This window comes from Thunnus thynnus, chromosome 5 (assembly GCF_963924715.1).
Source record: "Thunnus thynnus chromosome 5, fThuThy2.1, whole genome shotgun sequence".
NCBI classification, from domain to species: domain Eukaryota; kingdom Metazoa; phylum Chordata; class Actinopteri; order Scombriformes; family Scombridae; genus Thunnus; species Thunnus thynnus.
Window position 1 is genome coordinate 7,841,964 of NC_089521.1, and position 14,150 is coordinate 7,856,113.

The following is a 14,150-nucleotide window of genomic DNA, read 5'->3' on the forward strand; positions in this document are numbered from 1 at the left end:
CCACACGCTTCTAGTGGGTCATAAGTGATGATTGAGAGGGATTACTTTTGTATGAGTGTGTACATTGCTTTTTAGGAAAATCCTGCATAGTATACCTTTTAAAGTGGCTTGTTCTCCATCAGCGTGAGCACCATGTTGTCATCTTTCTTTTGAAATATTGCTGTATGGTAATGCAGATGATTGCACATAGATTCAAAAATCCTGTAATTTTGTTGGCATTTGCTAAAAGGAAACTGACAATCTGACACATGAATCAACTGTATTAAAATTAAAGTTTGCATCATCATCAAAAACTTGCTCATGTGTGTTGAACCTGCACACAATGCAAACTCATAGCTTAGGCCATGTTTTCTATGTGTGCTCTTAGTGCACATTGGTCAGTTTTGCAGGATTTTGTCTGCCAAACAATTTTAGTAGTTTTGGCCATGTGTGAGAGGATAGTGTCACATAATAAACATGTAAGCCAGTGTGTGTGGGCACATTCCTTTTGCCAAATTGTATTCTGATGTGTATTTACAAAGTGTAGAATCTGCACAAATGCGGAAAGATTATCAAAACACTGGAACAGCCAGGGTTTAGATGAAGGACATGTGTTTCCATTCAGATTCAGCTGGTTAGAGACCAAGGACTGAACTCAAGTCAAGGTTTTTTGTCTCTAGTGAACTAAACAGTGTGTATGTTTGTGTGTTTCAGGTGGAGCAGTCCAAAGTGCTGATCAAAGAAGGAGGGGTCCAGCTGACACTAACCATTGTCGATACACCCGGGTTTGGAGATGCAGTGGACAACAGCAACTGGTGAGTCGTCTCATGATCTGACTTTTTGTTGTCCAGAGGAATAGTATCATTAGATTTTGAATCCTGATCTAATGTTCTCCTGCTCTTCCTCTGCTTGACATCTTCCCAGTTGGCAGCCTGTTATAAACTACATCGACAGTAAGTGCGAGGACTTCCTGAATGCAGAGTCGAGGGTGAACCGCAGATCGATGCCAGACAACAGAGTCCACTGCTGCCTATATTTCATTGCACCCTCTGGTCACGGGTAAGTGAAGTATGAGATGTTGATGCATTAAGATGAGACGGAAGAGGCAATGTGCACTTACTGTAGGTGAAACAGAATGAGGAAATAAAGAGAAGAAATGATCTTAATATGACACTAGTTGCATTCCCCTTTGTTTGTGCCAAAAATGGATGCTGTGTTAGAACCATGAGACATGTTTTAAAATATTTTTGGCCACATCAGACTTTCAATTTTCAGTTCTGTGCGTCTGTGTAAAATCTCAGTACAGTTTTTAGAGAATGAAACACATGGCACAAAACCTCTTTCACGGTTCATATGGACACCTGACCTGACTGTTGTTTTAAGACACGCTTGGAAAAATAGCATTTATTTTCAGTTGGAGTAGTGTTTGTGTCCATCTGATGAACGTAAGTCCAATATTCACTCTCCTTTTAGCTCTGTTTTGGTGTCAACCAACTCCTGACAAAAATATCTGGCTCTTTAGCTGCGAAACGCTCCACCATGTTCACCAGCTAGTCACTAACTTTGTTGATCTGCTGTTTGGTGCTGAGCAGGTAAAGTACAATGGGTTAGAGCTTATTTTCAGAAAACATCTGCCTGCCACTGGAAACTATACTGATAAGAGTAGTGAGAATGAACCAAAACAGTCGAGCTGCAGACAGTAAAACCGAAATAATGAGCTGAAAGCTAAAAAGCTTTGTAGAGCAGAAGGGAACTGTAGCGTCAGGTGATAACTCTCAGTGGACTCATCACTACCAGTGACCTCTTTCGCATTACACATAGTAATTTGATGCAATGTTAATATAAAAAATATTGGTTATAGCAGCTTTAAGTTTGTACCCAGGCTATAATTGCATATCATAGTTCCAACCATGTACTTTTACCTAAAAATGGAAGATAAAACCAGCATTTTAGAAGGAGCAGTTAGCAAGAGGGAAGGTGGTTTTGTTCTGGTTGAGATGCTTCCTATGTAAGTCTGTTTATTATTATTAGATGAAAACCTGCAGATTCTTTGACCTCTTTTTGGTTTGAAGACCCCACTCTAAGAAAAGTCTACCTTTTACACCCAGGTATGCAAGCTGAAGCAAAAGGCCATAGTGAATGTTTGCGTCTATATGTGTCTGTGCCACAGTCGAGGAGGCTGGCAGCCAGTGATGTGACCCACAAAGGTTATATAACCCGGCTCTGCTCATGCTCAGTAGAGTTCCTGCTCTCCATCACTGAGCCATCCAATCACAGTAAAGGCTTGTAGCAGGCCTCTCATCTCAGACAAACACACTCTGTCTTCTCTCATCTTGCAGCGTCTCAGATGGTGTGTGTGTGTTCACTTGATATCACATGAACACTCCCTTGCTTCTCGATATAGCTGCATCAGCATCCCCCACCACCACAGCCGCCAAAGCCCAAAATCCATCAGCATGGCTCAGTGACAGCTAAATCTGATCTGAATCATCTCTGGATTGTTTATAAATCTTCAGAGATGAGTCATATAAAAATGATATCCACTGTTGGTGTTTCTGAAACTGAAACATTTCCTGCTATAAACATGTCACTGCAGCTTGCTTGAAGTATCCTCATGTTGCATCATATCCACATTTAGCCAGTGATGAGAATAAGATAGATATAAAAGACATAAGAAATGTGTCCAGGAATGTAAAGAGCATGACCATAGATGCTTTTTGAGAGTATTGGAAGTGTTTTAGGGGGGATTTGTCCTTTATCTCTTCACACTCTGGATCTGGGTTGCACTGATCCTGAGGCAAAAAGAATAAATTCTTAGGTTAACTACTGGCTGTCAAGGCTGATCTCGTAGTTAGAGGCAACCAACACATTGTACCAATTAGGATCGATTTAATACTGCAAATAGTTTTCCCTAGATGAATTTTAGAATTGGAAAAACATTTCCGCCAGATCAGCTTTCATTTCATTTTCAAGTGGGTGGCAACAATCAACAATCCGACTCTCGGGTGACCTGATAGATTTCTGGCATTTCCTACATTTTATTTCCAGCTGTGTGGGATTCAGTCTATCCAATCCATCTTCAATGCTTCTTGGATGCATTTATACTCAGCTTCCTTCATATCTGATATCTATCCGATCCACCCAAGATGCGTTAAGTGCTTAAGTGTAAATGGGGTCAATAATAAGCAAGCAAGAAGACAAAGATAAATTTATCGACAATAATACACACAAAAAAGAAGGGAAAAAATAAAACCCAAGCCCAACAGAGGACACCCTCCATTATAAAATTCACTAGGAGTTTTTCTGTAAAATATACTTTTTTTCATATGGAGCACAAAAGGAAAAGTTCTATCAAGGGAAGTTTCTCTGCTGTCAACTATACTCTATGAATCAAATTGAATTCTATTTGTCAGGATCTAATGTGAAATGAAAACTTTCACATGTTTACAAATTCTTTCCCAGCAGATATCATCAGTTTTCAAATGAAGTTCTTCCTCCTGCTTTTAACTAGATGGCTGCTGTCAAAAGATCATTATAAACTGCAGTGAGCTTGCTTTAATGTTGTTGGCTACTATAGCCATGACGGAGACTGTGCTGTGAGAAAAATCAAACTGAACTTTGCTGTAAAACAGACCAGCCAGCTGCAGCTCCGTATTTTTCTTCTTGCTTTCCATTCAAAGTACAATTGCACAAAGTAACACTGCCTTTCTTCTTTTTTCTCCTAGCCATTTAATTAAAATGAAATGAGTCTTGTCAAATGACAAAAGCAACCAGGTTTCATGTTTACATTCATTGTGTGCACCCACGTCACACAGATCATACAGTATCTTTAAAGCTTTATGCAGTAAGTGCACAGTTGATGTTGAAAGTCAGTTTGCTACAGTTGTCTGCATTTGACAGCTCCAAAAATGACAATAAATGTTGATGACATACTCTTATTTATTCCAGGATTGTTCATACAGATGCACATGAACTCTTGAGGAACTAACGAGTCAGTAAATGTCAGGACAGAGGACCTCTCTGGAATACATCATTTTGCTTTTACGATAAATTGCCAGAATTTTGTTTCTAACCAGGCTGTTAACCCCTTTAAATTTGACTCAAACAGCTGAATAAAGGCAGTTTGCATGCTGCTGTCTCCAAAAGCCACAAACATGTAGCTGTACACGGGCATACAGAGGTACATTGTATGCCCGTGTTTTCAAGCCTGGCTGGTCTGTGATGTTTTACATCACTGAATACCAAAAAGTTCCACCAGCGAGTCCAGCTCTCTCACTGCTGGTTTGATAAATCACTTTCACTGTGCGGAGGCTGTTCGTGATTTAAGACTAAAGAGGTATAAGTGCCTCGACAGTCACTATCTCCTCCAGTCCTCAAGTCTCCCCCCCTGCCCACACCAGACACACCGACTCCTGTTTTATCAGGGGCCACACTCACCGTGGGACCCCTCTGATGCTACATCGTACACAAACCTGACCCCGTTCTTCTGAAGTAGTTCATAAACTCCCTCTGTGTCCCTCTGTGAACTAGTGAACCACTCAACAGCTGTTTTGTTGCCCTCTTAGTACGTCTGCATTCCTGGGATGAGTTACTCTCATTCACTTTACCCACGCCCTCTAAACACACACACTTATTACAGAACCGCATCCACACAACATGCATCATTTTACATATTTTTACTCTCATTATGCAGCACGTACTGACTTCCCAACACACTGCCCACACTTGCAAACAGCCCACCCTCCTCATGCTCTCTTTCTCTGGCCACACAAGTGAATTCGAGTCCCGCTAGTCGGTCAGGCAGAGATGGGGAGCCCATAGGAACGTTACAAAGACGATCCCTCATCAGCCCAGCATGACAGCAATCAGTTGTCACCAGAAAAGAAGAACACATGAGACAAAAAGTCAGTTACACAGCTGGGCTCTTTGGTTTCCTTTGTGTCTTTGCTGTAGGCTACATGTATGGTTTTCTTTGGCCCTCTGCTGGTGACCCACTGAACTGCTCAGGCTTTCAACAGCAATAAACTGAGGAAGGCCAGTGTGGCATTTTCTTCAGAATAATTCTTGTACGTGAATTCACAGGATGTGTCACTTGCCTGAAAGGGCTGTCGACCTACAGAAAACAGTTTTACTGTAATTAACCGCAAACCCACATTTCCATCCATTCATTTTCTATATGTATTCATCCTGATCAGGTATGGCCCACAGTCTGTCCCAGCCTGCAGTGGGTACACACAAGACAGGCCACCTGTGCCTGGGCCAACACACACAGAGACAGATGCATTCACCAGTGAACAGTCATCAAATTGTCAATAGAAAAACAGAAATATTAATAGCCCTGGGTCTGGGTCTGGTTCAGCTGTGGACAACTTTTCTTCCACATTAAATCTGTTTAGCACTCAGTTGTTTCTGATCCTTACAGTTCTCTCTCTCTCTCTGTGTCTGTCCCTCAGACTGAAGCCACTGGACATCGAGTTCATGAAGAGACTCCATGACAAAGTCAACGTCATCCCTCTTATTGCGAAAGCCGACACTCTGACCCCAGAGGAGTGCCAGCTTTTTAAGAAACAGGTATTTGTGAGTTTGTATGTGTGTGTCATATGAGTGCAATAGGCAGTGCTTTACTCATTACAGTCCAACTGAAGTGGACAGATAAAACGATCTGTAGCAGATGTGGTATCTAGGATACTTTTCTTTGTATAAGCAGTATATACAGGATAATGAATGGGAGACATTTTATTTGCTTTTTTTCCAAAAGATGAGAAGATCAATACCATAGTAGTATATTTCACAAGAATGGTCTTGATATACAGCCAGAGCCATAAGCTGATTAGTTTAACATAACAACTGGAGGCAGGACAAAATGGCTAGCTGGGCCTTCTCCAAAGTTAAAAAATCCAAGAAAATTTAGAACAACAGTTGGGAGGAGTGACTTCATGGAGTCATTTCTTCACAGTGAAGTTGCCAGGCATCCAGCAGAGATGCTGGATGGATAAACACTAGCTCATCAAGAAATTGCTCCAGTACATAACTCCCTCTAAATCCACAGCTTGTTGTTTTAACATTTTTGTTTTTGTGCAGATTAAACAAACAAGATACAGTGGGTTAGCTGTATTTTTTTTTTATCTCTGAACAGAGTCAGGCTAGCAGTTCTCCCCACTTCCAGTTTTTATGCTAAGTTAGGCTAATCACCTCCTGGCTCTAGCTCTGCACTTGACGCACAGACATGAGTATCAGTCTTTTCATCTCAATCACAGAGTGAAGTGAAGTGAAGTGCTGAACTGTTCCTTAAAGTGTACAAGATTTGCAAAACACACACTACAGATATTGAAATTCTACTTGAGCTGCATATGTATGCTGGCCTATTGTGTGTGTGTGTGTGTGTGTGTGTGTGTGTGTGTGTGTGTGTGTGTGTGTGTGTGTGTGTGTGTGTGTGTGTGTGTGTGTGTGCTACCTTTGTTTTGATTTGTTTCTCCCTTCCACAGATAATGAAAGAGATTCAGGAGCACAAAATCAAAATTTATGAATTCCCAGACACGGAGGACGATGAGGACAACAAGCTCATCCGAAAGATCAAGGTACTGGGCCTCACATTCTTGTTAGTAATTTCAAACTGGAATCAAACACCTCTGATTGATCTCAGCAGGAAGACAAATAAATAGAGAGTAACAGAAAGCCAAAGGTCAGCCTGTCCTTTTGTCAGTATCCAACCCTCGCAGCTGCATCTGTCCCATTTCTCCATGCCTGGCAGGATAGTTGTGTAACAGATAATTTGCTTGATAGACACATTCATTGAATAACTTTCTGTGGTGATTGTCATCCATGTAACTCAACCCCAGTAACTGTTGCCTCTGGCAAAAGCCAAACATGGTATCTGCCGCACGTGGTCATATTTTTTTCCTCATCATGGTGATGTCAATCATAAGTGACAGTGTTGACACAATTAAGGGCGATCATTTGCCATTAAAAACAGCAAAATCAATTTATTTCAATACAATTGCAGTGATCAGTTGATTCACTTGAAGGGTTGAAGTTAATTTTCACAATTTTTTTGCTTTTGATTCAACTTTGGACCATCCAGTCAGTACTTGTTGCTTATTCAACTCTCCTCTATCAGAGTATAAACTGCTCCATGAGAGAGGAATGCGAGTTTTGAATAAACTATGTGAATTTCTTGTCCCATTAGCAACCAAACTAATGAGCTTGCTAGTTTGGAGAGCTTTTTTCCCTTCAGTAACTCTGTTTAACTTTATTAAAGGCACACTGTGCAGAATTTGTCATGCATGCATGTTTACAAACTAATAGCTAATATCATGTTAGCCATTAGCTCACTAGCTACATTACTTCACTAAGTAGTCACTAACTATCTATTAGTGTTTATTTTACAAAGACATGCAGATGAATTTTGCTGTCACTTTCTTTTATAGCCAGGTGTTAAAAATATGTAAATCTGAGCCTAAGGCAATGCTCACACTCTAAAAACTGCGCACTTCAGTCCACTGCACTTAAGCAAGGAGTTTTAATGGAAAAATACTAATAAACATGTCAACAGACATGAGTATCCCTACCATCTGCAAATAACCCAAACAAAGCTGTCAGGTATGGTCATTTGCCAAAGGCAGCAGCCAATCAGAACATTCCAAACAGCACTGAGCTTTGCAGAGAGAGCTAGAAGCAGCAGTTTTTTTGCAGTCAAAGAAAGTTGTGTTTGTCTTCCCACTCCAGGAGAAGATGCCGCTGGCAGTGGTCGGCAGCAATGTGGTAATCGAGGTGAACGGGAAGAAGGTCAGAGGTCGTCAGTACCCGTGGGGTGTGGCAGAAGGTAGGTTCACTCAGGTCCACTGCCAGAAAGGAAGGAGACAGCTTCCATCTTGTGGCCAAGCTGCAAAGGCCTAGAAAAGAAACCAGCACAAAGATGTGGGCACTTTGAAGGTTTATGAGACACAGCAATAAAGCATTGTCAGTTTTCAAGAATTTGATACACTCTATGTCATTGCACCTCGGTCAGACAATGACAGATGTAAGAGAGAGACTGAAACACATTGGTGTTGGTAGGTTGATGTGTTTGAGAATGTCCAGCAGTCACCTCTATCGTAATGAATGAAGCATGATATTCCTGAGAGTGTGGGACACCGTGCATGTTCTCCACAACAACTCCCTGTCTCCACTGGATGTATTAACTACCAGGTAATAAAAGGACTGGCTTGTCAAAATGTAATTTCTCATGAAAACTGGTTGATAATCAAATAGTAACCCATTACAGCCATAGCACGAAATGCTGGAGCTTGATAGGATTAGTCTTAAATTGATATTAGTTTTAGTTGGATTTTAGTAATGTCAGTATTGTTGGATGTTAAGTTAAACAAAAGTTTATGGACAAGTTCATTCCAAAGCCAACTTTTATACAGAAATATAGAGAAAATATAGGGCAAATGTTTATGTATCCAATTGTATCCGTTTAAAAAGTGTCTTCAATCAGTCATCCAGTTTGGCCAGAGAGGGTAAACCACTCACCCTGTGGGTGGCCCCATCTAAAAAAAAATAAAATAACTTAAAGTGTTCACCACTGGGAAACCAGCAGGGGATCATGTCCTTGTTATTGCAATAGCAGCTCATCCTGTTCAGTCAGGCTGTCATCATGAAAGGGGGTGGTGACTCTTGGATTGCATGAACCTCCCAACATGTTACATTAAAGTTATTTAGATGTTGCCACTATGCTAGCACACATACAAGTAGTGCATTTTTGGAGAGATGTGTTTTCATGGATTGTGCCTAAAAAGTGTGTTAGAGTTATATCATAGATAATTTAGAAGCCATTGACCTCATATCAGCTTGTTTAAAGTTCTTACACATAGTGGAGTTGAACAGAAAACAACTCTGTGTTTCCGTTTCCAGAGAGAATCAACACAAGCACAACTGGTTATTGCTTCCACACATCAGTGGACATTTCCACAAAAACTTTTTAAACTTCTCCTTGTTGAACCGCTGAACACCTGTTGAGGCTTTGAGTCTTATTGGGCAGCACCGGGATAGTTTTTAAGGTTCACTTCACAGTGACTGGCAGCCTGTTGGGTCCTCAGAGTATGTGTGAATGTAGGTTTAGCAGTGACGAGGGCTGTTGGACATGACCTTTAAAAGGCTTCTGGAAAACCTTAGGAAGTGAGAATTCACTAAGCATTTAGAATATTTTATCCATTACTGTATGTGACAGCAAGAATATCCACATTTTCATTTTTTGTCTTTGGAATTGGGAAATAAATGATTGCAACATGTTGCTAAAGATGTTATTACATTTCGACAAGTGTGAAGTTGTCTGGCAGTTAATACATTGTTACCGTATACACCCACCCTTCTTCCCCAATACAAACTTAAATGCACACTGTCTTGTTGGTAGTGTTGGTGTTGACCCTGATAGGGATTCTGGAAAAGGAGAATAGACATATGGTGTATTATGGGATATGTTGTTTCAATATGGCAGCAAGTCACCTTTCACCATTAGCCACAGTGAACTGTTGGTGCTCTTACTGGTGTGTTGGTTTTCCACTAAGTTTTCATTTGTTTAAAAGTCCTCTGAAAGATGATATACTGTATCTATCTTTATATAGAATAATTTAACGTTGTTGCTCTGTGGTTGACCGTTTATCAGTCTTTCACTTTTTCATTCTTTCTTTTCTCTCTTTTTTCTTTTTTCTTTGTCTATTCTTTTCCATGACTGACAGAGGGCATTTTTGGTAAACAAAATCATCTTTCACTTTATTTCAGCATCATTTTCTCCCCCACCTCCTCCTCCCTCAGATCACCAGCCCCTATTCTCTCCATCACTCCTTTCCTCTCCACTTTTCTGTTGCTGTGCTGTCTCATCATTAGGCTGATGGTCAAACCAATGCTCGAATCAGACTTGGGCTCAATACTGATTGCAACATTTTCAAATACTGAAAACCATGTTTTGGAACCATTTGGAAACAAACACGAACATAGACATATGAAAATATGATATATATATACTTTATATACCAAAATCATCCATGTGTTCCCAGTAGTTTGTTGGTCCTAGAGCTCTTTTCTAACACTTAGCATACAGCTTTATATGGTGAATAGAGTTGAAAAGTGTAAAATAGCCATTGGTTATATGGTTTTGGGAGTATTTTTTCCTCTCTGTTTCCCTACCTTTTCAAAGTTTTATACTAAGATCCTTAATGATCTCGAACATAGAAATGGAAGAATTCACCCCGGAGAACTCAGAATTCTCTATATTTATATTACATTGCATTTATTTTGGTTCTAAGAAATCATGTTGTTTTTTCTGTCAGTTTGGGATGGCAGATAGCTCTAAATACACATTGCTATGGAGAAGAAGTTAGTCCAAGTGAGTCCAAGCCGCAGAAAATTCAGAACACTTTGTCCTTGCAGTTGAAAACAACACACGGTGCCAAAGAAACTGACCCAGAAAAAGTCCAAAAGTCTTTTAATTTGCAGATTGTATTTTCTAAAAAACCATATTTATCTTCCATTCAATGTTAGCGGCTATGTACTATGTTTCTTACCGAAATGCACCTTGGGTTAGTTTTGGGTTTTTTGTTGGGTTTTTTTTTAACAGAACAAGATCTTTTCTGACATAGATGCTCAAGAGTTTTGTGTCCATCAAAAAAAGGCTGGACACCTGAAGCAGCTTCCTCCATTTCCCTTTCCTTTTTTTCCTCCAGGCAAAAAAGCGTGTATCTATCCACTGCACAGTGGTTTGTCATTGTACACAGTTTACACATTGACCTCCTACTTAGAACAGATAATGTATTTACTGGTAAAACATAAATCTGCAAACACTTAACATCTCTATAGTATCATTTGGTATAACTCTTAACAATCTCTTGGAAGAAAATATCAGAATTTGCTACTTATTATGTATAATTTGATAATTATATTGAGCTCCAACAAAGGCAGCAGCCAATCAGAACACAAACCAAGCACACCCATTTCAATATTGTACAGTAATTGAACAGTCTCTGCCCCTCCTATTATTAGCCATCATAGTGCATGCTAGCATTGAGCAGAAGAGCCAGTGATCTACCAGGGACACAAGGATTATGAATTTTGGTGTCTTTATTCTCATTATTTAATTTGGACAATTTAGACATGTTGGTTTTTTTGTTTCACACATATCTAAAAGTAATTTTTCCAAGCTACTTCAGTTGTATTACCCCAGGTCTGATGATGTGAATAGTCATGGAGAAAACTAGAGGCTGTTTGGTGCTGAAGCTACAGCTGCAATAGAAACATCACTCTAACACTGTGGCTCCCTTCCTTGCTCCTATGGTATCCCACTCTGTTGCACCACTTCATTTCAGCCCCGCTTCACCACGTGATTCAGCTCGCTACGTTTTGTTAGCGTTGAATTGGGTTGTGTAGGCGCAGGTCGCGAACGGTGTGCAGACTTTGTAGTATCACTGGACCAAGGTTTGGGATCCACCATCCTAACGCATTGCTTATAGGTTCATGAGCAGTTAATGGTGAGGTAGTTTTTTCAAAAGGGCATGTAGCAACTCATTTAAGTCATCAATGTAAAACGTGGCTTGGTATCATGAATTCTCACTCATTAGCTTACTTGGATTTTGATGTAAGACTTTTAGTGTAGAGACATCTAGCCTTGCACACTTATGCATGTTTCAAATAAACTGCTGTGTGCTCTTAACTCATTAAACCAATGCAGTTCATCATCATGGGCTAAATAAACACTGCTAGTATATAAAACATTCAGGCTCAAAACACCTGATGGACAATGTTCAATAAATATCTCACGGATTGACAAGTAAAAAACTGAGTAGACATGGATTAAATAAACCAGTTGCATCAGGTATTTTCTGCCATTGAATCAACAAATAAGATCTGTTTACTATTAGTTACAACCTGTTTTTTTTCCGTATGACCCTTGACCCCACTTAGCTCCTCTACTTGTTCCCTCATTGAGATTTGCGCCCTTGGCTGGTCATGCATAGCTCCTCATATAACTCCTCCTCCAACCACCGCACTCCCTTTTACAAGCCCTGTGCTCTGTAGCCAGCCAGCTTGGACTCATGCAGGTTATGGTGTTGATCCGGGCCAAATCTGGGCTGAATCTGGGCCAAACATGGGCCGATTCTGGGTCCGAACCAGGCCAAGTCTGAGCCATAAAAATCCCAGCTGCTCCAGACCCAGATTTAGCCCCCGCTGGGTGCTGACAGTAACTGAAAAACCGTACCCCTCCCCTCCGTCAGAGTTCCCTCCTCTAGAAGAGACAGGAGGTCAGTGGCTGGCTCTGGAGGCCAAGGGGCGGGACTGCTTAAGTTTCATCAATGGTAAGGTGTCCTCCTCATTCGCTCCCCTGATGATGATTGACTGCCAGTGGGGTGGAGGTTACCCAATACGGAGCAGCGTATTTGATGAAGAAGAGGCTGGAGATCGTACACCATCACATACATCCTCAGCAGCAGTTTATCTGCGGTCCTTTTCCAGAATCCCATCTGATCGTTTAACCATGTCTCTGTTGTTAAGATGAAAACTCACAATCATCTAACTGTTCCAAGTTGAAATAAGACCAGTTGTGTTTACTGCTGTCTGACCAAGAACTCTTGTTTGTTCTAACTGTGTGGCGTCTGTGTTGTCCGACACTGAAGGGCTGTGATCAGATAGGTCTTGTGCTAAAATACAAAACTCAGCTGTGAGCATCAGCAGTAACACCGAGCAGGAGGTCAGAGGAGAGTTGCACTGAACATCAATGTCATTGCTGTGCAGTTAAGTGGCAAGCACCATGGCTAAATATTGTAGCTCATGCAAAAATGACTTACATGTAAACTGCAACAAATCAACTGTACTAAGAAGAAGCAAACTCTTTGTTTCCACAAGACTCATCAATCTTGCTTCTTATATTTTTCTCTTCTTTTCTTCATGTTTTGTATTATTAAGAATATATTAAATCTGCACTAGTGATGAACCAACAGATAATTATCACCAAACACTGCAGCTACCTTTAGCCTCTACCAAGTGTTTTGGCTTCTTTCAGCTCTTTGTTTTGGTCTTCCTCACTTCTCACAAAAAGTTCTGATGAACCCACTGTACACTACTACCCCAGCACCTAACAGTAGAAGGCAAAGTTAGCCACAAGCTGGTGAACATAGCGGAGCATTTAGCAGCTAAAGAGCCAGATATTTCTCTCAGAATTTGGTTGAGATCAAACAGAGCTAAAAGGAGAGTCAATATGGGACGTACATTCAAAGGGTGGACAGAAACACAAGTCCAAATTACTCAGCTGAGGTGCTGAAACCAAATCCATGTGAAAATAATAAATAAAAGAAATATTTTCACACTAAAATCACATCCTATGTGATCATGGCCTGATGTTTCTCTGCCCTTTGTTTTATGTTTATGTACCACTGCAACTGATACTGTACTACGCCCCTTATACACCTGAAAATACCTCTCTGTCAGTGTACCCCTCCCTCTATAACTGAAGAATGAATGAATTTTACATACAGTACTATGTGTGTGTTTGTAGTATGAGGTCTCCATAACTAATTAACTAAGTGATGTTTTACTTATGTTTCTTTATCACTGATATATTTACTGTAATTAGTTATATAATGTAAATAACACACACTACAGCTGTGTTGATCTTACTCACCAAAAGCACAATAACACATATGTTTCTGCTGGGACTGCCTCTGTATTTGAATTTATAGCCAGAGATAAACCACAGAAGTTGACAGTCTTTTACTCAGACTTCATTGCAGTTATTTGGCACCTGTAAGATGTTTATATACGCAAATATCTGGCTCATCTATATCTATAGAGGCTCAGATATTCCTGCTTGCCATGTATTTCTAGTTCAGTTTCCCTTGAGACCAGATAATGATGATTATTATAATTATTATTTTTATTATGACAATGAATTGAATAGTAATTTTGATATCTGTGTGTCTCTCCGTGTGTTTCAGTGGAGAATGGAGAACACTGTGACTTCACTGTTTTACGCAACATGCTGATCAGGTAACACAGAGTGTTCTGATAAATGAAACTGTTTTTATTTCTGTCAAATTGAAACCAGAGAGGCCACTAGAGGCTGATAAATGTCTTCCTCGTGACCTCATTAGTTTACAGTAAATACATTATATTGTCTCAGATGCTAATTTAGTGAAAAAAAA

At 40.2% G+C, this 14,150-nt stretch overlaps 1 protein-coding gene across 4 annotated transcripts in view; it reads left to right on the top strand.

The window, feature by feature from the left end:
• LOC137182624 (septin-7-like) overlaps positions 1-14,150 on the top strand; it is a 58,593-nt gene that overhangs the window by 37,699 nt on the left and 6,744 nt on the right. For all 4 annotated transcript variants that reach the window (XM_067588970.1, XM_067588971.1, XM_067588972.1 and 1 more), the window contains exons 4-9: positions 694-794; positions 904-1,038; positions 5,433-5,550; positions 6,465-6,557; positions 7,705-7,801; positions 13,944-13,995. In XM_067588970.1, coding sequence (XP_067445071.1) covers positions 694-794; positions 904-1,038; positions 5,433-5,550; positions 6,465-6,557; positions 7,705-7,801; positions 13,944-13,995 — 596 coding nt within the window. The remainder of the gene's footprint in view (positions 1-693; positions 795-903; positions 1,039-5,432; positions 5,551-6,464; positions 6,558-7,704; positions 7,802-13,943; positions 13,996-14,150) is intronic.